At 38.8% G+C, this 25,919-nt stretch overlaps 1 protein-coding gene across 6 annotated transcripts in view; it reads left to right on the top strand.

The window, feature by feature from the left end:
* The window catches only part of plekha7b (pleckstrin homology domain containing, family A member 7b), a 254,813-nt gene that overhangs the window by 181,283 nt on the left and 47,611 nt on the right, over positions 1-25,919 (top strand). For 3 of the 6 annotated variants that reach the window (XM_062029101.1, XM_062029081.1, XM_062029073.1), the window contains exons 11-14: positions 7,878-8,418; positions 17,163-17,237; positions 23,488-23,616; positions 24,138-24,191. In XM_062029101.1, coding sequence (XP_061885085.1) covers positions 7,878-8,418; positions 17,163-17,237; positions 23,488-23,616; positions 24,138-24,191 — 799 coding nt within the window. The remainder of the gene's footprint in view (positions 1-7,877; positions 8,419-17,162; positions 17,238-23,487; positions 23,617-24,137; positions 24,192-25,919) is intronic. The other 3 variants (XM_062029110.1, XM_062029119.1, XM_062029090.1) reach the window with 2 other exon arrangements.

The following is a 25,919-nucleotide window of genomic DNA, read 5'->3' as shown; positions in this document are numbered from 1 at the left end:
CCAGCTCCTGCCTATCTTGCTGATTGTATTGTACCATATGTCCCGGCAAGAAATCTGCGTTCAAAGAACTCCGGCTTATTAGTGATTCCCAGAGCCCAAAAAAAGTCTGCGGGCTATAGAGCGTTTTCTATTCGGGCTCCAATACTATGGAATGCCCTCCCGGTAAAAGTTAGAGATGCTACCTCAGTAGAAGCATTTAAGTCTCATCTTAAAACTCATTTGTATACTGTAGCCTTTAAATAGACTCCCTGTTTAGACCAGTTGATCTGCCGTTTCTTTTCTTTTCTTTTCTACTCTGCTCCAAACCCGGGGTGGACCGCTAGCCTGTTCATCAGATGGGGACATCTCTACGCTGCTGAGCCGTCTCCACTCGGGATGGTTCCTGCTGGCCCCACTATGGACTGGACTCTCGCTGATGTGTTGGACTTTCACAATATTATGTCAGACCCACTCGACATCCATTGCTTTCGGTCTCCCCTAGAGGGGGGGGGGGGGGGTTACCCACATATGCGGTCCTCTCCAAGGTTTCTCATAGTCATCCACATTGACGTCCCACTGGGGTGAGTTTTCCTTGCCCGTATGTGGGCTCTGTACCGAGGATGTCGTTGTGGCTTGTACAGCCCTTTGAGACACTTGTGATTTAGGGCTATATAAATAAACATTGATTGATTGATTGATTGATTGATTGATTGATTGATTGAAGTATGGTGCAGAGTTACATGGAGGTAATATATCAATATGAGTATTAAATATGAGTATATAAATATATTGCATATGCACATGGAATATTGCGCATTGATGGTATTGATCTGTGAAAAGTCAGTTCAGGGGGGTTATTGCTTTGAGTGAAAAACTATTCTTGGGTTGGATTGTCCTAGCCTTAATGCATCTGTAGCGCCTCCCTGAAGGCAGCAGGTCAAACAGGTCAGAGCCGGTGGGAACTGTCATTGCTGTTGCTTTGGCTTTGCTGAGGCAGCGGTAAGTGTAGATGGCAGTGGAGATGAAGACGTCAAGAAACCTGAAGGTGTGGACTATGTCCACCCACTTGCTGTCGATGTGGAGGGGGGCGACAAATATGCTTGTGGATGATGCATTTTGCATGATATTGGGGACATGCCAGCAAAATCCAATGAGCACCAACATTTAAAGGACAAAACCATCTTTCCACTTTGGGGAATTCAATTTCATCTGATACACAAATGTAATAAGATATAAGCACCTTGTGATGACCATATGCATAATAATAATACTACATGTAACAATAGCAATAGACAATGGTGATGGAAAAAAAAAAAACCTTTGTCATTGTCTCAAATCCTCCATCTACAAAAAAAGCATCGTTGCAACCACAGCACTGAGATGATGGACACGATTCTGTTACAACAAGTTTGCATTACTCAAATCCTAAATAATCATTGTAAAAACATAAAATTCAGTGAGACGGCAATCAAAGAACAAAGGATAATTTACTGTGGATGGGCCACTTGCCTTCTGATTCCCAACAAGCACATGTATATATGCGTCTAGACATATAGACATATAGAAGCAGAAGAAACAAATGTAAAACTATTAAAAAAGATAATGATTAAATGGAAAATCTTACTTAATCTGCCAGCCAATTTGTTTCTTCAAGTGTCCTAAAGCACATGTTGTACAATTTAAAAGGGCCGAAAACAGCTTAAACTTGGCCTTCATCATTTGAAGTCCAATGAACTGAAGGAAAAAGCTAATAATTGGAAACAAATATTTATCGATAACCAAAAATATTAAAACACTTTCAGACAACAAGATTGAATACTTGATAGAAATGTTTGGTCTACAAAGTGCATTTTAAAAAGGAGCAGATCACAAAGTTACTATAAAGTCATTGTTTTTGTCACTAAATGAATATATTTACTTATAGCCTACACAAAATGCTGTACTAAAAAGTTTGTTGAACAATCAATTTCAGATTTTTCAAAAACTCCTTGAATTGGGCTGGCAGAAAAAGTAAATTCTATATTTAAAAAATTGATAGATATGCACAGTATTTACACATGTACACACAAAAAATAAGCCAAATCCTATACACGAACTTGGGTAGGCTGAACAATTGACCAAACACATCAGAACTTTTGATACAACTTTCAAACTTTTGTCTTCAACATAGTCTTTTTTTAAAGCCTGCATCTTGTGGATGCTGCAGTATGTATGCCCAATATATACACATATACACAAAATAAGCCCAACCATGAACACAAACTCAGGTAGGCTGAACAACTGACCAAACATGTCCGAACTTTGTTATGACTTTTAAACCTCAATCTTCTATGCAGTATTTTTTAAAGCAGAAATATACCTCTATTTTGAAGAGGCAATGCAGCTGCCAGAAGCTTCCTGGGCTTTGACATTAGTCACATTCTGCAACCTTTAAGACAAAATATTATACTGTATCGCATCATGGGTATCACCTGAAATTTTGTTAATATTGATAACTTCAAAACACTTATCCATTTGTCAATATATACACACATGGCAAACCAGTAAAATCTTTAGCACATGGCACGGTGTGTTTTGACTTCCTGAATGTCCACCGATTTGGCGTGGAGTGGAACTCCAGAAAGAACTTCCAGGCCTCTTCTCCTCCCTTGATAGCCTTTCCTGGCGAAAGAAAAGCTCCCCATCTACAGGCAACATTCATGAATAAAATAAAATACTGTAAAATGCCTGGAACATCAAATACTTACCCTTGATTGTAAAGCTTATACAATATCTCCTCAAATTACACTTCTGAGGCTTGGCAAAATCCTCTGGATATTTGCTGTCACAGAGGCAATTAAAAATGTGGTCTCATTTACATTGTCAACGATATTCAGTGCAGACACAACCAGCAGACGGTGGACTGAGGCGAGGTCAAGTGTCAGGCAGGAGTCAGAACCAGAAGTAGCAGTCAGTGGGTGAGATAAAACTAGGTGTTGGGTAAAAGACAATGTAAAAGGGAAAGAAATAAAACTGCATGTTTGCGGCTTTGAAGTAAATGCTAGAGAGCCTGGCACAAAATACAAGGCAATCTGGTGCTGGAAAGAATTAAATCATCGCTTAAATACATTGTGATGTAGTCATTAACATACAATCTAAATAACAGGATTGTTTTGTGACTTTCATAAAGTTACAAACTCAAAAATTGCAGTCAAGATGAAAAAAATGTATTCACAAAACATGTATGTTTTTCTAATGAATACAGTACCAATATAGTGCTTAAACTTATAAGATAGATTATTATACCGTGGATTTCACTTTGCCATGCAGCTATCTAACAATTGTTTAGGTCAGTGGTCCCCAAACTACGGCCCGCCAGCGTCCAAAATCCGGCCCGCGGGAAGTCCCTAGTTAAAAATTTGTATTTTATTTTATTTTTAAAAATATGTCCTTTCTAATCCATTTTCTACCGCTTGTTACTCTTGGTGTCTCCTAGCCGCTCAGGTGAATCATATTGACTAAAAATGCATTTTCCCATCGATAACGTGACATCATCGCGCTTGCACTGCAGTGTCGGGCGAGCGCGCGGCAAGTGCGTGCTCTTTCAGTCATATATCCATCCATCCATTTTCTACTGCTTGTCCCTTTTTGGTATGTATATATATATATACATATATATATATATATATATATATATATATATATATATATATATATATATATATATATATATATATATATATGTATATATATATATGTATGTATATATATATATATATATATGTATATATATATATATATATATATATGTATATATATATATATATATATATATATATATATATATATATATATATATATATATATATATATATATATATATATATATATATATATATATATATATATATATATATATATGGCCCCCGGCCAAATTGTTTTAACCCAATGCGGCCCCCGAGTCAAAAAGTTTGGGGGTCCCTGGTTAAGGTAGATAATGCAATATAAATAGATGTTCGACATGCATATGCATCAAACTAACGTTATACAAGTACATTTTTGACATATTTACATGAATGTACCCCAGCCACATAATGTATCTAGCTAACTAACGCTACAAAAGTAGAATTGCGCCATTTTTACATTCATCTTCAATTAAATTTCGGGAAGCTATGTACAGTATCTAACTAATGTTATACAAGTACATATTCGACATCTTTACATGAATGTTCGTCATTCTGCATAATGTGTCTGGCTAACTAGCGCTACAAAAGTAGAAATGCGACATTTTTACATTCATCTTCAATTAAATTTCGGAAAGCTATACATCTAGCTGTTATACAAGTACATATTCGACATCTTTACATGAATGTTCGCCACGCTACATAAACGATGTATACAAAAGTAGATTTGCGACATTTTCACATTAATCTTCAATTAGATTTCAACATGCTACGCGTCTAACTAATGTTACATGTGTACATTTTCAACATCTTTATATGAAACCGGTAGATAATAAATTTTACATTTAATCGTTTGTTGGTGTATAGTGTAGAATGTACTCGCGTAAAAAGTTTGGTCGATGCACGTTGCAATGCAGGCAGGGCACGCTTCCGCATTCCTTGTATTCATACACATGAACAGATACAGGGGGTGAATAAATTTCAATGGGGAGCACTTTCATACATATGTGCATCTACAGGGGGAGCATGAATTCCGAACCAAGGGGGAGCGCTTTTTGCCAGAACACAGGCTCTATATCATTTGACACCCCAGGCGAGAGTGGATTCTCACCGACTCCCCCTCCTCCCTAGAAAAAGTTTACTCCCTAATCCCCATAGATCAGCCTATATGCAGCATTACACATTTACTAATTATTTATTTTACATGTCAAGACAAATAAATGCAATCTGAAGAAAAAATATTGTCAGTGGAAGTAGTGCTGGTGGAAACTTCTTCCGTCATCTCTTTTAGGGAATGTGAAGTTTCAGTATAAGTAATTCAGTTCCTACGTTGTCAGCCAAATGGTGTGGCCAGTCAGCAGGATCAATGGGGGAAGCTTTGATAGATTCACATGCATCTGTTGAAGCTGAGCTTCAGGTTGTTGGATTGTAACATTCAGTACGTGTCCATGCACTAAATAGTCAGATTTCTCAAATAATTTGGCTCTAAATAAGCCTCCTACAACCCATGTAAACACTTTAGTCCGATCGTGTTTGGTTTTTGAAAAGTCACACTAACACAACTGGATTATGAGATTGAAAACCATCAATCAATCAATCAAAGTTTATTTATATAGCCCTTAATCACAAGTGTCTCAAACGGCTGCACAAGCGACAGGGCAAGAAAAAACTCAACCCAATGGGAACAATAAAAAACAATGAGAAACCTTGGAGGGGACCGCGGATATGGGGACCCCCCTCTCTTGAGTGGTTGTGTGCAGCTGGAGAGGACGTATTTGCGCATGCGCCAGTCTCAACACGCAGGATATAACCCGGAAGCAGATAATATTTTTTTAAAAAGCAACAATTGTAATGAAGAGAAGACTGTTTATTTGCTTCACAAATTAAAAGAACATAACATTTTGAAGTGCATTGATGGCAGAAATAAAACTAAATTATTTAAGGTAGCTAAGGAAATGTAAAATGTCGGCTTAATTCGGACTCCTGAACGGAATATGAATGAGATGAAAAGTAATGAACCAGGTATATTAAAGGCGAATAATAAAGCTTACACAAACCTCTAACGCTGCATTTGTGCACTCCAAACTGATTAACTCCCTGCACAACGGGCAAGATAGTCCAGAACAATAAACTTCATTTGGAACAGTATCAGTCGTGGAATTAACGGTCTTTTCCTTCACATTTAAAACTCCTTCCATGAATCCACAGAGCCTTTTGAATAAACTCCAAGGCCCTCAAAAGTTTTTTTTCCATGATTCTGCGTCCCAAAATTCCTTCGAAAAAGGTCTTCCGCCGGTCTTTCTTTACATCAGACCTGCATCCGCTCCGATACAATCTTGGTAGTAGCATCATGTTTTTAGCGCAATAAAGGATCATCTAGTGATGCTGTCTGCTATTGAACATCAGCATAGCATTAGAGACGTAATATTTGTAATCTGTGTCAATATTACAGCGGACATCACTTAAAACAAGTTGTAAGGTTCCGCAATGCCTAGTGTGGCATCATAGGTCAACCGGAAAAGCAATGCTTTTTCTGGCGCAAAAATTAAATAAACGCCCCCTAGTGTACAGGAGGCACATGGCCTATGACCAATGGTCGCATTAGAGAGTGTGTGTGGACACTTGGACTTTACACGTAGGGCTGAAAATACAAAAAATTAACTATTTGAGAAATCAGACTAATTTAGTGCATGGAAACAGTGATTGGGTCTGCTGCTACTGCTTTATTACCCTGTAAGAAAATTAAACACACATCTGTAGATGTGTTAATAATGAAGATTTTAGTTGAATTACAAGACCAACATTTTCAATGTTGACTCTGTTTTTTGTGCCCTGTTAAAATAGTGAGTATATATAATGATATACTGTAATTATATATCAAAGTATAAAAGCTGGAACTGGTTGCAAGCAGCTATTTAACAGATACGGAGCATTTAAGGCTAATTTTTAATAGCTCACTTGAAGGAACATGTTGCAGAAGGCCATGTTGTGAGTTATCCAGTGAAACATTGTACAAATACTTTCAAGTTAAAATCCTCATGTACGGCTCACATGTCTCAGAAACACAGGCATTTTGGTGACAGTGCAGCACGGTGTGACAGTGGTTAGCGCTTGTACCACACAGTGCAAAGGTCCTGGATTGGATTCCCGGGCTAGGGGTATTTCTGTATGGTATCAGCATGATCTCCCTGTGACTGAGGGGGTTGTCTCTGGGTATTCCACAACCTCATCCCACCTCCAAAGTCATGCACCTGGGTATAGACTGATTGGCTGTTACGATGGGGTCACATGGTTATGCGCTGGTAGTTTTCCCCAAGATGCAGATGGACATTCGGAAGAAGTGTGCAGGTAAAAAAAACTAGGCAAGAATACAAAACATAGGAACGTGCTGCTAGCACGGTAAGCTATAGAAAAACTAGCACAGGAACAAGGAGCAAGAAACCAACGTGTTGCGTGAAGCAAACAAAACAGCCAGCCAGAGTGTGGCGAGAGGCAGGAATAAATAGCTCTCTGATTAGTGACCGGGAGCAGGTGAGCGTCCTGACCCCTAACCAGAGGCAGGTGACAATAATCAGCACCCACGGCAACAAAGGAACACAAAAACAGGGGTGCTGAAACAGAACTAAACAACTAAGGGAATCTCAAACTAATCATGACATGATCCGGGCAATTGATCATCACGTTGGCGACACTAAAATTGGTGCAGATTTGTGTTACAGTGAATTCCTGGCAACCACAGTTGCCAATATATTATCGTAAATGCTATAGTTTGTTTGTAAACAGGTTAACAATATATTGTTTTTTTTCATAGTAACTTACCGTAAGTAAAAACAGTTATCAACTGCAAAATTAACAGATTCAACAACAATACACTGTATTGTCCTATACATCGTGACTGTATTTTTTCCGATCAACTCCTGGCAACCACAGCTGCCGGTATTTTACCGTAAATTTGACAGATTTTTTTTTTTTTTTACGGTGTAGGTTTAATTCCTTTTTTTTTTGTTTTGAAAACGTTCCTATTAGGTGTAAAGAGTGCGCATTATATATACATTTTTATTTACCTATATTTGTCTGTATTAAAAAATATATATATACACATTTTTACATTCTGCAATTTGGCGTCCCCTCTAACAAATGGCGCCCTCGTCAGCCACCTAGTTCGCCTGTTGGGAAAGCCGTCCCTGTATACAGCACTGATAATGTAAGTACTACACGTTTCTCTTTCTATTTCAGTGCTCCCTCTGCAGAGTTCAACCTACCACGGCAAACTCCTCCCTTAAAAGTAAAAGTGAGCACAGCAGACACCTCCTGCCAGTCATTACCAAAGTCTCCCCGCCTTCCGTCTGGCAGCAACTCTCCCTCAGCGACCTTTAACCTGCCCAGCGACTACAAATACGCCCACGACCGACTGAGCCATTTCCGCATGTCCACAGACGAGCGCATGGCCACCAAGGAGGGAATGGTGTGGCAGCTGTATGAGTGGCAGCAGAGGCAGCAGTTCCGACACGGCAGCCCCACAGCGCCCTTATACACAGGGCCCAACTTTACAGACTCCTCGTCCTTCACCGTCACCGTGGAGATGCCTCGCTCTATCTCTGTGCCGCCTTCTCCCTGTGAGGTCCCCCCATCAGTTTCCCCCTCCTTTAAGCCACTGTCCCCTCGCAGACCACACACCCCATCAGGTAGACGGACTGTCATGCCTCTGGATGATTTGTCAAGCGTGGACACCACAGGAGCGTCCTCCCCTGGACTCATCTGTACTCGTCTTTCACAGGTTTGACCACATCCTAATTCTTTCAGTGTTCAAAGTAAACAATTGAAATACACTGACTGGCCACTTCATTAGGTACATCTGCACATTGTAATATATAATACAAGAGCTGTATTAATAATTCTAACTCGTGGCTGTCAATGTTAATGTGGTAGCGCATGTGATTAATGATAAAATAATATATCACGTTACCATAAATGAATGAAGATTAATCACAGTGTTTGTTTTGACCAGCGGAAAGCAGTGCAGATTGCTAAGGCAGTGATCACGTCACACGCCGGTGTGCTGATAGTTACACCAATGTGCTTTGCGCCCTTCAAAACAAACTCAGATGGAACTTTAGATAAAACTGATTAGTATTGCAGGGACACATTTTCTTATCGGCGCACATCAAGTTTCAAGGTACCATGTATAATAATTTCATGTCAAGTCATCATTAAATGGCCCGGATACGTCAAAAGGCATCAATAAATCATGTTCTTTTCTAATACCTTTATAACTGGAAACGGTTCAGTCGGGATATTCTCATTTCAAAATTAGATTTACAGCCCTGAAATATTGTTATTGTTTTCGTTTCGATGCCCTGCCCTCCACCATTTGATCAATTAAAAAGTCAGTGAGTGTGTCACATCCAGTTTGCCAGTTACGCACCGCCCTCTTCGTCGAGCTACTGCCACTGGTAAAGTTACTAAATATGTCAGACCTTAGTAAATCTAAAAAAGAATGCTTAGGAGCAAAGCACCATCACACCAGTGTAGCTTAGCATGCCCGGTCAATGACACATCGACATTTAGGTCAACGCGGGAAATATATGCCCATTAGCTTGTATGCCCTGTCATCCAAAATATATTTTTGACAAATTAAACCTATGTGGATATGGGTAGTGTCAGTGCCTATTTCGTTCTCAATATGCTGATACACTGAGGAAATGCATTCCAACATTAGCACGGCTAATTGTTGTTCCTGGTACAGTATGTGCATCAGGCACATATGGGGTGGTATTTGCTTGGCACAATATAATGCATTACATGTAATGATTTTCTACTTTGTGTATTGACATGGTTGTAGGCTATATGATTTATGCGTAACGTGGTTTTTGCGTAACGTGGGTTGGCTCATAGAATTGCACTCTGCACTGAAAGATGGTGATGTGCGTACATGGAAGAGAATGCAGAGCATCAGGTTGGATGCAACTTGGAGTTATGCTGAACGAAATGTGGCGGTAATTTTACTGTTGGCCTTGGCTTGCCATCAAAGTAGGCCTAGGCGATATATTATTATATATACTTATTTCAATGGTGGTTCGTGTGGTCAAACTAGACATTTTAACAGGGTAATGCCAAAAATCTGTCCCGACTCCCGACGAGAATATTGCTGCGTAACTTTACAAATACATTTGGCTAATCGACATCAGTAAAATGTGGCATAATTACTTAGCAAACCATCTTGCAAAAAGCCTAAACAAGAGAAACCTACAGTGTAGGACTCGCCCATTGCCATTTGAAGTTCTTTGGAGTAGGACTTGAATTTGGCTGCGTATCTGGCAACCTCAGTCATGGAGAGTGGGAGGGGACTACACAATTTTGACCGTAAATGGAGTACCATTCCTGGCAACATTACTACATATGGTACCTTTAAAATAGCATCTTAAAGCGAAGATGAACATGAGGATGGTGTTGCTAAAATGAATGCTACATGGACAGCAAACAGAGCACAACAAACTATGAGTTTATCAACGTTTACCACAGATAAATTAAACCACACCTTTTCAAAATGGACAGCCACCGCACACAAGACACTTGACTTCTGTGAAGACCAAGTACTGCAAGATGTCGTTCAAGTCGCCAACTAACGTCATACAAAAAAGAGATAGTTTGTACAAAAAAAGAGATCAGCGCTGTCATCTGAAAAGGTAAATAAACATATTTGTGTAACTAGGTTTTTTAATTAGATGAAACCCAACAGAAAATTGTGAGAGACATGTTCTTTATTGACAACTGTCACATCTTTCGTCAACATACTGGCTTCTCATCAAGGCACGTCCTCTCTCGCACACACACACACACACACACACACACACACACACACACACACACACACACACACATCCGATTTCACAATAATAGCCCGACACGTCACATCCGGACCAAATGTGCCAACAAAATGAAAAATGGCATACATTTGTTTATGCAACTGGTTAAACTAAGGAAAAGTAAATGCAGTTGTAAATGGTGCACTATGTGAAGTTATATATGGATGTCTTTATTACATGACTTATTAATATTCTGTACTTCTGTACCTAGTTTGCTATATTATTGCAAATACTTTCAAAATGTGCACTTAATTCTTACTATACTTACTGTCACCAAGTTTTGAGCAAATCAATGATTTGATTTGCAGTTCCGTAAAACATTTAAACAATGTTCATGTATGACATTCCGACTACCAAATTGCATTTGTATCCAAATATTGGGGTATTTTCTTAAGCAAATTGTTGTTATGCAAGCAAATAATAACCTGTAATTAATCATGATTAATCTCAGTTTAAGTGTGTGATTAATCTGATTAAAAAAACACTTGACAGCCATAATTCTAACACATGTATTAATGTGCTTGTGGTGTGTTATTTCTCAAATATAGCTACACAAGGTAGCCAACAATGTTTAGAAACAGCTCTCTTAAACTACAACCACACTTCTAAATATTTTACAGCATTTATTCTGGATTTACTCATGCAGGTGTACCTAATGTTGAGGCCCGTAAGTATCATACGTCCCTAATTCAAAGCCAATCCACAGCCTGTATTATTATTTATATTATCTAGTATTTGTTATTTTATATTATTGTAGTCAGCTTTTGTGTGCTGTAGCATTGCTGTTTTAACATAGAATGGAGTTATTGTAAAAAGTTAACATGATAAACACCTTCATGATCATAAAGAAAAAATGGAGAACTAAAATCATTCGCATATATTTTTTTAAATCTATGGATAATAACATTTAATGACTTCTTGCAAGAAAACTTAATAGATATAAAATGCATCATCTAGATCAGTGGTTCTTAACCTGGATTCGATCGAACCCTAGGGGTTCGGTGAGTCAGCCTCAGGGGTTCGGCGGAGCCTCCGCCACAGAGGTAAAGACACATCCGACTTATCATGTAAATAAAAACTTCTCCCTATCAGCGTATTATGGATACCCCCAAACAATGTTCCCTCTAATTTTTCATCTGATTTGCAGGTTTTTTGATTGATCGATTTCAACTTTTACTAGTAGATTGCAAAGGAAGAGAATACATTATATGAAACAGTACAGTTTACACAGTACAGTACATATTCCGTACAATTGACCACTAAATGGTAACACCCAAATACGTTTTTCAACGTGTTTAAAGACCTACTGAAATGAATTTTTTTTATTTAAACGGGAATAGCATATCCATTCTATGTGTCATACTTGATCATTTTGCGATATTGCCATATTTTTGCTGAAAGGATTTAGTAGAGAAAATCGACGATAAAGTTCGCAACTTTTGCTCGCTGATAAAAAAAAGCCTTGCCTGTACCGGAAGTAGCGTGACGTCACAGGAGCTAGTATTCCTCACAATTCCCCATTGTTTACAATGGAGCGAGAGATTCGGAGCGACAAAGCGACGATTACCCCATTAATTTGAGCGAGGATGAAAGATTCGTAGATGAGGAACATTACAGTGAAGGACTGGAGAGGCAGTAATGGACGTTTCTTTTTTCGCTCTGACCGTAACTTAGGTACAAGCTGGCTCATTGGATTCCACACTCTCTCCTTTTTCTATTGTGGATCACGGATTTGTATTTTAAACCACCTCGGATACTATATCCTCTTGAAAATGAGAGTCGAGAACGCGAAATGGACATTTAAAGTGACTTTTATCTCCACGACAATACATCGGTGACACACTTAGCTACTGAGCTAACGTGATAGCATCGTGCTCAAATGAAGATAGAAACAAAATAAATAAACCCCTGACTGGAAGGATAGACAGAAGATCAACAATACTATTAAACCATGGACATGTAACTACACGGTTAAAAATTCTCAGCCTGGTAAGGCTTAACAATGCTGTTGCTAACGACGCTAAGGCTAATTTAGCAACTTAGCAACCGGACCTCACAGAACTATGATAAAAACATTAGCGCTCCACCTACGCCAGCCAACCCTCATCTTCCCATCAACAGCCGTGCTCACCTGCGTTCCAGCGATTGACGGCGCGACGAAGGACTTCATCCGTGGGTTTGGCGGCAAGCATCGGCTAGGCGTAGTAAGTAGTCCTTGTTGTGTTGCTGTAAGTATTGTACTTAGCCGCTAATACACCGATCGATCCCGCCTACAACGTTCTTCTTTGCAGCCTCCATTGTTCATTAAACAAATTGCAAAAGATTCACCAACACAGATGTCCAGAATACTGTGGAATTTTGTCGAAGAAAACAAGAGGTTTCTGTATCGGGTTCGATGGGGTCCAACCACTTTCGTGGATTTTGTGACGTCACGCGCATAAATCATATCCAAAGGAGTTTTTCAACCGGAAGTGTGGCGGGAATTTTAAAATTGCACTTTATAAGTTAACCCGGCCGTATTGGCATGTGTTTCAATGTTAAGATTTCATCATTGATATATAAACTATCAGACTGCGTGGTCGGTAGTAGTGGGTTTCAGTAGGCCTTTAAGTCGGGGTCCACGTTAATCAATTCATGGTAATGTGTGTAAGGTGTGTAATTTGTTGTGAGTTAATGCACTGTGTTGGTTTTGTTCTTTGAACAAGGTGATGTTCATGCACGGTTCATTTTGTGCACCAGTCAAAAAACATATGACTTTTTCTTGAATTTGAAAACAATTATTATTATTTTTTCACTAAAGAAGGGTTCGGTGAATGCGCATATGAAACTGGTGGGGTTCGGTACCTCCAACAAGGTTAAGAACCACTGATCTAGATGTTGTCATGTTCCCGTCTTGTCCAACAGGGGACAGTGTACTTGAAAACTCATACTGTACATTAATTAGAAGATGACCTTATATAATTTTTTAAAAAGTATAATTTAGTTGACATCCTTTTATTTATTAATATATTTTTGCTACAGTATACTGTACTATATTATTAAGATTTATATAGTGGAAACACATTTATTATACAATCTTTTTATATTTTTTATTTTCAGTTTCTATTCTAAGTTGTTTTACAGTCTGCCTTTTACATAGCAATCATGAACAATTCAAACAATTAAACTAGAGATATCCGATAATATCGGACTGCCGATATTATCGGCCGATAAAGGCTTTAAAATGTAATATCAGAAATTATCGGTATTGGTTTCAAAAAGTAAAATTTATAACTAAATCGCCGCTGTACGAAGTGGTACACGGAAATTCAGAGCGCCAATAAACCTTAAAGGCACTGCCTTTGCATGCCGGCCCAATCACTTAATAGCTGCGGCTTTTCACACACACAAGTGAATGCCAGGCTTAATGGGTCAACAGCCATACAGGTCACACTGAGGGTGACCGTATAGACAACTTTAACACTGTTAGAAATATGCGCCACACTGTGAACCCACACCAAACAAGAATGACAAACACATTTCGGGAGAACATCCGCACCGTAACACAACATAAACACAACAGAACAAATACACAGAACCCCTTGCAGCACTACCTCTTCCGGGACGCTACAATATACACCCCCCGCTACCCCTACCGGCCACCCCCCACCTCAACCAAACGTGCCTGGTATGTTAACGTAACATATTATGGTAAGAGTCATTCAAATAACTATAACATATAGAACATGCTACAAGTTTACCAAACAATCTGTCACTCCTAATCGCTAAATCCGATGAAATCTTATACGTCTAGTCTCTTACGTGAATGAGCTAAATAATATTATTTGATATTTTACGGTAATGTGTTAATAATTTCACACATAAGTCACTCCTGAGTATAAGTCGCACCCCCCTATGAAAAAAACTGCGACTTATAGTCCGAAAAATACGGTATCTGTTCAGCTGAAATGTGACCATAAAGGTTTGATGGAATGAAGTCCTTTACTGTGATTGATCAAATGTGTTAGAAATATATGTGGACAATGTTGCAAGTATCATTTAATAAGGTCCTCTAATGTTGCTATTTACAATATGATTGATTGCCATATTATGTTCTAAACGTGCAGCAGATTTTGGAACATGGCATGTGGTAAAAAAATATCAATACCTAATAATAGTTTGGCCAAATTGTGCAGAGAGAGTCTCACCTTTCATTAAATATATATGTTGCTGCTAAGTCATTGTGGATTGGACACACTGTAATATAGCGAGAGTGAGTCATATTGAAGTATTATTGTAGCAAAATTGTTTGCAAACGTGTATCTCAATCTGTGCCTGTGTAATCCAATTCACATGCATGTGTACTAATGTGTGTCTGTATATCAATATGTGTGTGTGTAATCAGATCTTCGTGTGTGGGTTTTAAGTTGTCTGTCTGTATTATGATTTGTCTTTGTGTAAAAAATATCTGTCTGTCCGTATTTCGATCGGCGTGTGTGTAAAATAAAGTGTGTGACCGTATTTAAGTGTGTGAAGCAGGAACCCGCTATTGGCTGTCTTTTTACACGTGACTTTTGCGACACTTCTGCCGTGTCTCTAAAGCGATTTGAACGTGTGAAAAGAATTGTCTTTAACTACCCCTTGCCTTTCCTTATACTCACCACGAGTCGGCGTCTTGCAGCCACTCACACTTGTGTTGGCGTCGATGCTAAGAACAATGGACTTTTCATTACTTGCTGTAAACAAATTTCATGATTTAGCAGTAACTTAGTTGTCGGAAGTATTTATGTATTGAATTAAGTTATCAGTAATTAAATACCAACCGAAATAATCACGTTTCCTCCATCGGGGGGGGGGGACTACGGGACTGTATTCTCTGTGGCTTCTTACCGGTCGGACGTGCCCTAAATACCTCCCAAGGGAGGCATCGTGACCAGATGCCCAAACCACCTCATCTATCTTGGCAATGTGGAGAAGCAGCAGCTTTACTCTTAATTCCTCTCGAATGACAGCATTTCTCAAAGTTGCTCTATTTCTAAAGGAGAGCACCGCTCCCAGACGGAGGAAACGCGATCATTTCGACCTCCATGCCATTACATGATCACCTATTTGAATACAGAAATACTTCTGACAACTAAGCTACTGCTACAACATGAACTTTTATTTACAGCAAGTAATGAAAAGTCCAATGTTCTTGGCTTTAACGCCAACACAAGTGTGAGTGGCTGCAAGGCGTCGACTAGTGGTGAGTATAAGGAAAGGCAAGAGTTAGTTACAGACAAATCCGTTTACACGTTAAAATCGCCGTCCAGACAGACAAGTCGTACACGGCAGAAGTGTCGCTAAAGTCACATAGAGGGTTCCTGCTTCACACACACCTGAATGTGCACACACACATTAGTACACACACAGGTGAATTGGATTACACACGCACCAATTGAGATACACTTTTGCAAATAATTTTGCTACAATAATACTTCCATAGAGTCACCCCTTCAAAATAAAAGGTTTCATGATCATTGGCTTACAGTTATAGCATAATTGCTTTATTTTCCATGCCTTTTTTCACGCAGTGCACACCTACTCCACAGGTGGTTTGAGCGCATACAACGTAACTCAGATACTGCAGCAAAAGAGCGAGCGTCATCCACGCCCCGCCACACCCTTACAGCAACATGTCCCTGCCAAACCAGAACCACAGTGGCCAACACACATACACGCTGGCCCCACATTTGACCCCTCATATAAAGCGTCACATATGATCTGCCCTCACAGTGTAATTATATGCAGGAAATTATAATTTGGATAAGCTATATTTTCAAACAAAGGCAGCCACAGTGACCATGCAAGGGAGCAATGCTTGTGAGAACTAGATAAACTTAGTTTTGGTGTGCCCAGCATCTTTAAAGCTGATGAGGCTCTTGTAATAGCGGTGTGTGTGTGTGTGTGTGTGTGTGTGTGTGTGTGTGTGTGTGTGTGTGTGTGTGTGTGTGTGTGTGTGTGTGTGTGTGTGTGTGTGTGTGTGTGTGTGTGTGTGTGTGTGTGTGTGTGTGTGTGTGTGTGTGTGTGTGTGTGTACGTGTACGTGTGTGTCCCTGTGGAATATCATTAAGAGAGATGTTTTATTAGCATCCAATCCAATGTGCCCAGGGCTTGTGAGCACCCTATAAACATCTCTACTGTATCTCAAACATCAGCAGCGGTCTCTTTCTTCTGATCTCGCATTTAAATAAAAAAACTATTATACAGCAAAAAATAGTGGCTTGGGAATCTCCGAGGGAACAGCTTACAGTGCTGCTCTTGCTGCTAGCAAACAAATGTTATTTTAAGAAAGCAGGTTTTTGCTATAATTTATGTGGAGTTAATTAAAACGCTTGTTGTTTGTGTCCTCTTAAGGTTGGCTATAGAGGGCCCGTTTTCACTAATTCTGTGTGTTAAGCAAAAATGTCAAATTTTTCCAAGCCCTGTAGCGTCACGAACTCAGAGGCGCATGCTTGTTTCCAATGGAGGATGGATGGAAAAGAGAAAGAAATATGCTGTGTCGTCATATTTGTTTGCAGACTTGTTTGGAGGCGATGTTTTGAACTTTGCTTCAGTGTGATGTGCGTGTCCCCAGCAGTGAATTAGACATTCTGTTTGATTTAACACTCTATGCTTAACATGTTGTTTCTGCACAGATGGAGAGAAGGTCCATGCCATCCATGGGATACATCACACACACTGTCAGTGCACCCAGCCTGCACGGCAAAACGGTAGGAACGTCTTCTACAAAACCCAAAACCAATGAAGTTGACACATTGTGTAAATGGTAAATAAAAACAGAATACAATGATTTGCAAATCCTTTTAAACTTATTTTCAATTGAATAGACTGCAAAGACAAGATATTTAATGTTGGAACTGAGAAACTTTTTTTTTTGCAAATAATCACTAACTTAGAATTTAATGGCAGCAACACATTGCAAAAAAGTTGGCACAGGGGCATTTTAACCACTGTGTTACATGGCCTTTCCTTTTAACAACACTCAGTAAACATTTGGGAACTGAGGAGACCAATTTTGGAAGCGTTCCCATTCTTGTTTGATGTACAGCTTAAGTTGTTCAACAGTCCGGGTTCTCCGTTGTCGTATTTTAGGCTTCATAATGCGCCACACATTTTCAATGGGAGAGAGGTCTGGACTACAGGCAGGCCAGTCTAGTACCCGCACTCTTACTACGAAGCCACGCATGAAAAATATGTTGCTTGGCTGGCAACATATTTCAGCATTAATGGTGCCTTCACAGATGTGTAAGTTACCCATGCCTTGGGCACTAATACACCCCCATACCATCACAGATCCTGGCTTTTGAACTTTGCGCCTATAACAGTCCGGATGGTTCTTTTCCTCTTTGGTCCTGAGGACACGACGTCCACAGTTTCCAAGAACAATATGAAATTTGCACTTGTCACACCACAGAACACTTTTCCACTTTGCATCAGTCCATCTTAGATGAGCTCGGGCCGAGCGAAGCCGGCAGCGTTTCTGGGTGTTGTTGATAAAAATCTTTGGCTTTGCATAGTACCGGTAGAGTTTTAACTTGCACTTACAGATGTAGCGACAAACTGTAATTACTGACAGTGGTTTTCTGAAGTGTTTCTGAGCCCATGTGGTGATATCCTTTACACACTGACACTGACAATGAGGGATCGAAGGTCACGTGCATTGCCGCTTACGTGCAATGATTTCTCCAGATTCTCTGAACCTTTTGATAATATTGCGGACCGTAGATGGTGAAATCCCTAAATTCCTTGCAATAGCTTGTTCAAAAATTTTGTTCTTAAACTGTTCGAGAATTTGCTGATGCATTTGTTCACAAAGTGGTGACCCTCGCCCCATCCTTGTTTGTGAATGACTGAGCATTTCATGGAAGCTGCTTTTATACCCAATCATGGCACCCACCTGTTCCCAATTAGCCTGTTCACCTGTGGGATGTTCCAAATAAGTGTTTGATGAGCATTCCTCAACTTTCTCAGTCTTTTTTGCCACTTGTGCCAGCTTTTTTGAAACATGTTGCAGGCAACAAATTCCAAATGAGCTATTTTGCAAAAAAAAAAAAAGTTTTCCAGTTTGAACGTTAAGTATCTTGTCTTTGCAGTCTTTTCAATTGAATATAGGTTGAAAAGGATTTGCAAATCATTGTATTCTGTTTTTATTTACGATTTACACAACGTGCCAACTTCACTGGTTTTGGGTTTTGTATCTTCTAATGTTAGATGGCTGACTTTTTTATTAGGACCTCAGGTTGAACATGATGTTATTCACCGCATGTGGTCAAAGACAAACAATCATTAGTGTGGCTTTCCTCAAAGCGAAACAGCTGGTGAAGGTTTTATTATATAGTGGAACCTCCAGCACAAGTTCAGGACAACCATCTTGCATGATGACACAAGTCCTCAGCATGTCATGAAACTTCAGTTACGTCAGAATCGAAACGTTAACTCTTGGCAAACGTGTTGCTTTTTCTTTGGCTTTAAAGCTGCTGATTAGTAAAAAAAAAAATAAAGTGAAGAAAAACATCAGATGTAACTCCAGCATTACTGTACATGTGTAGTAAGTTGCTTGTTAGCTAAGATAAGGTGTAAGGAGTGTTTGATGTTTTAGTATTAACAGCGGTTCACTTCTTTTTACGTAACCTGCGACTCACCTTCTTCTGATGCTTGCATCATTTAACTTATAACTGCGTGTTTTCTTGTTGTTATTGTAACACTTATGGTGCTGCCTTGTACCTGTTTTGGATTTAAATGAGGCAGTGTAGTTATTTTCAACTGCAATACTTGGACAGAATTTCTTGTTTATACAAGTGTTCATTTTATTAACTAAAAATGTTTGTTTTAGTTATTATTGTCAATGATCTATTTTCCCCTGATTAAAACAGATTCTTCTTGTGAATTTAGTTTTTGAGATGCTCCGTAATAACCTTAATAATAGTGGTTTCAAGAAAACTTTAAATATTCCTTATCCTCTATACTATATATTTTTGCCAACAAAGTTACTGTAATTTTAGTCAACTAAAATGTTGAGGAATGTAGCTGGGATTTAATAGACTCGAAAAAACTACATGAGAATAAACTAGACTAAATCAACTTAGATGGCTAAAATATGACTGCAACGAAAATACATTTTATTCAAAAGACTGATTAAAACTAAATTAAAATCTGCTGTCAAAATTAACACTGTTGACATGGACTAAGACAAACATTTTTAGTCAACAAATTTAACACTGTTTAGTTGGACCAGATCAAACTGGTCCAACAATATTGTATCCAGTATTTATTTCAGAGTAACACAGGTTGATTTTTTGGGGAGCTAAAAAGTTACAGAATCAATTTTGACTTACTGAATCGTTTCGGATAGAATCGTTCTAAAAAAAATGAGGTCGTCCCTGAATCCTAACGGCAACCGCAAATATCGAATCGAATCGTTACACCCCTAGTATATTACAGTGCTTTGCTTAAGTAGAGGTGGTTTTAGCTTATCAAGCGCCATGTATTTTCCACTATTAACAGCTGCTACTACCACACTAGCTTCTCTAGCACACAAACAGGGCCTCTCCCAGTACGCGTCTTTGACGGTCTGATGCAACAGACACTTGATCTTACTGGTTTACACTAATTCCACACCATGACACGATTGGCTGATCCGCGTGCCAACCAAAAATACTTTCTAAATGATAGTACATTTTTAAACAATTCTTAACAATATTTAAAAGTATATTAAATAACACTTATTGATATACTTTTTACCAATGTTTATTCCCATCAGGAAATTTGGGTTTTTAATCATAGTGGTAACAATATACACATTTTAACACTGGGTTATATAACGTTTCCCTATACAACTTTGAACTTATTTTTCACTTTGTATGCTAGTTAAAGGGGAACTGCACATTTTTCTAATATTTTGCCCATCATTTACAATCCTTATGTGTGACAAGGGCACACATGTCTTCCTCTTTTATGTTCATTTTAAATATTGAAATTTTGTTAGCTACTTGGCAGCTAACAATGTAGGTAATTCACCCTCTCCGCCTATAAAGCCCTCTAAAAAACATCTAAAAACATCCAACACAGTTCTATATACAGTCGTGGTCAAAAGTTTACATACACTTGTAAAGAACATAAGTCATGGCTGTCTTGTGTTTCCAATAATTTCTATAACTTTTGTTTTTTTGTGATAGAGTGATTGGAGCACATAATTGTTAGTCACAAAAAACATTCATGAAGTTTGGTTCTTTTATGAATTTATTATAGGTTTACTGAAAATGTGACCAAATCTGCTGGGTGAAAGTATACATACAGCAACATACATTGTCAATGTTGTTGATGTAGAAAAGTTTCAATCAAATCAAATTAGCTTCACGGCATGGCCTCTTAACTTCATGTGAGTGATTATGATTGACGACACCTGTTGACTTCTCTAAACCCATTTAAATAGGGCTCATGTGATGCAGTCATTACGCTCGGTTACAAAGGCGACAATGGGAAAGTCAAAGGAACTCAGCACAGATCTGAAAAAAACTTAATCATTGACTTGAACAAGTCAGAAAAGTCATTTGGAGCCATTTCAAAGCAGCTTAAGTCATACTTGCCAACCTTGAAACCTCCGATTCCGGGAGGTGTGGGGTGTGGTGTGGGGTGGGGCGGGGTCGGGGGTGGGGTGGGGCGGGGGTGTGGTTGGGGGCGGGGGGCGTGGTTAAGAGGGGAGGAGTATATTTACAGCTACAATTCACAAACTCGAGTATTTCATATATATTTTATATACATATATATATATATATGTATGAAATACTTGACTTTCAGTGAATTCTAGCTATATATATATATATATTTATTTATTTTATTATACATATAAATAAAATAAATACTTGAATTTCAGTGTGCCGGAGGCTATCCAGTAGATGGCAGTATTGTCCTGTTTAAGAGTGTCACAACATTGCTGTTTACGACAGACGAACTGCTTTACGGGAGACGAAAACGTGACTGCTGTTGCTGTGTGTTGTTACCGCGCAGGGAGGACGTAATTGAAACTGCCTAACAATAAACCCACATAAGAAACCAAGAACTCGCCCTCGATCATTCTACAGTTATAACGTGATTGGGCAGGCACGCTGTTTATATCGTGGGAAAGCGGACGTGAAAACAGACTGTCGCCGCTGTCCCCACTCAGGTCCGCATTGAGCTGGAGGGGGCGTGGCCTCCAGCCCTGGCTGAATTCCGGGAGTTTATCGGGAGAAAATTTCTTCCGGGAGGTTATCGGGAGAGGCGCTGAATTCCGGGAGTCACCCGGTAAAACCGGGAGGGTTGGCAAGTATGGCTTAAGGTCCCAAGAGCAACTGTGCAGACAATTGTTTGTAAGTATAAAGTGCATGGCACAGTTTTGTCACTGCCACGATCAGGAAGAAAACGCAACCTATCACCTGCTGCTGAGAGATAATTGGTCAGGATGATCAGTCAACCGAGAACCACCAAAAAGCAGGTCTGCAATGAATTGGAAGCTCCTGGAACACAGGTGTCAGTGTCCACAGTCAAGCGTGTTTTGCATCGCCATGGACTGAGAGGCTACCATGCAAGAAGGAAGCTCTTGCTCCAGAAGTGACATCTTAAGGCTTGTCTAAAGTTTGCTGCTGATCACATTGACAAAGATAAGACCTTCTGGAGGAAAGTTCTGTGGTCAGATGAAACAAAAATTGTGCTGTTTGGCCAAAATACCCAGCAATATGTTTGGAGGAGAAGAGGTGAGGCATTTAATCCCAGGAACACCACACCTACCGTCAAGAATGGTGGTGGTAGTATTATGCTCTGGGCCTGTTTTGCTGCCAATGGAACTGGTGCTTTACAGAGAGTAAATGGGACAATGAAAAAGGAGGATTACCTCCAAATTCTTCAAGACAACCTAAAATTATCAGCCCGGAGGTTGGGCGCAGTTGGGTGTTCCAACAGGACAATGACCCCAAACACACGTCAAAAGTGGTAAAGGAATGACTAAATCGGGCTAGAATGAAGGTTTTAGAATGGCCTTCCTAAATTCCTGACTTAAAAGTGTGTACAATGCTGAAGAAACAAGTCCATGTCAGAAAACCAACAAATTTAGCTGAACTGCACCAATTTTGTCAAGAGGAGTGGTCAAAAATTCAACCAGAAGCTTGCCAGGAGCTTGTGGATGGCTACATTTGCAGTGAAACTTGCCAAGGGACATGTAACCAAATATTAACATTGCTGTATGTATACTTTTGACCCAGCAGATTTGGTCACATTTTCAGTAGACCCATAATAAATTCATAAAAGAACCAAACTTCATGAATGTTTTTTGTGACCAACAAGTATGTTCTCCAATCACTCTATCACAAAAAAACAAGAGTTGTAGAAATTATTGGAAACTCAAGACAGCCATGACATTATGTTCTTTACAAGTGTATGTAAACTTTTGACCACGACTGAATATATTGAAGTTGCACTAAAAGTTGGCTACAAGTCCATATTGTCAGTCACCTGTTCTGTTTACCGAGTATATAGGTTGTGTGCTGTGAACCAATCAATACCTTAGCACTTCTTGATGTCTACTGATTGAACCACAAGCTTGTACATAAGGTTGTCTAGTACAGTTCTATTATGTTGTAGTCCGTCCAATCATCCTGTGTGTGCCAATAGTGCCATACTATCATTGATTTAATGTGTCTTACAGGTTAAAGGTTTATGTTCTGCTGCTACATTTTTACGGACTTAACTTTCTTTAAAGGTAGTTTTTATATTTATGTCATACTGAATGTTTCTCCTGAGGTTTATCAGTCCAACAGCCCAATAAATCCCTTTTTTTCTTGCTGTCCACACAGCAGCTTTTGCTTAGTTTATGTCCACCTTTGGGCTCTTTCAGCAGCTCAATCACAATTCTGCTCAGATGTTTTTTTACGAGTCACAAGTAGGCTAACTCATGTCCCTGTGTTCTAAACCTGGGTCTGGCCACAGCCAGAGGAGCTGACCCTGCTTCTCATCCAGCTTCGGAGGCACCAGGCCAAGATGGCTGGTGTGCAAAGCCCCAGTGATGTGTTCGCTCATCTGCAGCATCAGCAGCACAACGGCCTTCTAGGCATGCAGGTCAGCAGGGGTCCTTACTTAACCGCCTCGACCATATTTTGCAGCCACACTCGGTGCAATGTGACCCACCACACGCCCTTCTATCCCCACCCCAGCCCATCCTGACCATTCCTTGTCACCATAGACTTTGCTTCATTCAAAACGTTTGGCATGGACTTCATTTCAGGACACACATGCTAGTCAGGATCAGCGATCAAAGCATGTGGTTTGTTATTAACATAAGTACATTTATGCCTGCATTTCTCATCCTGAAGCAGCCATCTTTCCCTTAAGGGAGAGTGAAGTTGCAGCGTTGCTCAGTAAATACAACTCCCCCCTTTGCCTTTAGAACATGTGGTCATGCTCAGGCCTCAGATAGGACGTACTTGATTACATTTTTGGTTTTGATGTTACTAAAGATACAAAAAAAAGTACAAGTGAACTGTAATTGAGAACAATCCAATTAAGAGTTGTTCTCTGGTAGCCCATAATCCTTTGCAGCTTCATTGCAAGTGATTTATCTCTTCGCTGCTCATTTGAAGGCTGATGATACTTGCATGCAACTGAAGAAGGACCTGGAGTACCTAGATCTGAAGGTGGGCCTCACTCCTCACTTTCCTTTTCTCTTCCTCCTCACCTCACCCCTACCCCTCTGCTCTGCTTTCAATGTCTCCTAACTATTAAATCAGAATGCCTGTTTTTTTCTGTGTTACATACATATCACTATGTTGACACTTTATGTAATATTAATAGTAATAATGTCATATTGTCAAGAAAAAACTCCTAATGTTTTTTTTTTTTATTACAGGTGTAATATTAAGACAATAAACCTGCAATATTGCGATCAAAATATTTACCTGCAAACTACAATTGTTTTACATGTTTAGCTCTTTCCTGTAATCATACATCTTTAGTCTCTTTTTAAAACAACTGATTTTATTCTTGTAGTACTACAACTTAAACTTCAATATATTACAACTTTTACATTACAACCCTTACAAGAGCATTTACAACCATGTCCCACATTATTTTGTGACTTCTCCCCTCAAAAAATACAGTCTTCTTACTTAATTTTTTCTCTTAATTTAATGCTTTTTTCCCTTCATAGTTTCATTACTTTTTTTCCCCAGAAAAATATGACTTTACTTTCGTAATATTACTAATCTCTTCAATCTCTTCTCTCATTACGTTAAATCTTCTTTTTTTTCTAGAAAAAACATGACTTGAGTAGTATGGCTAATCTTAAAATAAAAACATATTAATTAGATTTTGGAAGTTTACATTTTCCCTAATAATTTTACTTTTAAAAAATGAGACCGGTAGAAAATGGATGGATGGATGGATGGACATTTTATAACTGACTTTTTCCTAAAAGACTGTGACTTTTGTTTTAGCAAAATCACTATATAAAACTGTGACTTTTTACTCAAAATTCTACTTACATTTATGAGGTTTTTTTTTTCATAAATGTACAACTTTTTTCTAAAATAACAACTTTTCTTGTAACTTTATGACTTCTTCCTCAACATTTTACCACTTTTTTCGAACAAAAAATCGACTTGATTTTTATATTATGATGACTTCATTCTAACAAACAACATCTAACATTTTAGTAAAAAAATAATAAAGGATCTTTTGTCTTCCTCCATAATTTTCTGACTTACCTAACCTTGAAAGAAATATGACAAAATTGTTGTAATATTACAACTCTACTTTCATAACATTAAGACTTTTTTCCCTAGTATTATTCGCAATGTTGTTTATAACTTTATTCCTGTTACCTAACATTTTTTGTTGTCTTTCTAGTGTATGGGTGTCCAAACTTTTTGACTGGGGGGCCGCATTGGGCTTAAAAAATTTGGCTGGGGGGCGAAAGCGGACTGCATGCAAAGTAACATACATATATACACACATCTATAAATACATATTATTATAATAATATAATGGATATTTAATTAATAATTATTATAATTGGTGTGTAAGAGTATGTGAAAGTTCAAGTCATACCTTGTTTACTTCCGTGACAACATCCTTAAGGTTTTTTAATCAATCAGAAATATCAAGCAGCTAATGCGCCAAACATGGATAAGTGTGGAGAGAGTGTTTTGCATGTTTTCCATCAAGTTGTTTTCATGTTGAATGGACGTTTTTTATGATATCCACAAAGCTCAATAAGCAGAGTGTGTTATGTGTGACCATGTTAGTTGAATTTTTGTACTGGTTGATTTTTTTGTTGTTGTTGTTAGGGTCATATAAGTAAATGCTGTACTTATTTTACTTAAAGGTACAATTAAAGGCATAGTTACTTTTGTTGGTCATCAGTT

The sequence above is a fragment of the Entelurus aequoreus genome, linkage group LG02 (genome assembly GCF_033978785.1).
Source record: "Entelurus aequoreus isolate RoL-2023_Sb linkage group LG02, RoL_Eaeq_v1.1, whole genome shotgun sequence".
In the NCBI taxonomy this organism is placed as follows: domain Eukaryota; kingdom Metazoa; phylum Chordata; class Actinopteri; order Syngnathiformes; family Syngnathidae; genus Entelurus; species Entelurus aequoreus.
The sequence above is the reverse complement of the archived record's forward strand: the minus strand, read 5'-3'. Positions and strand labels throughout refer to the sequence as shown.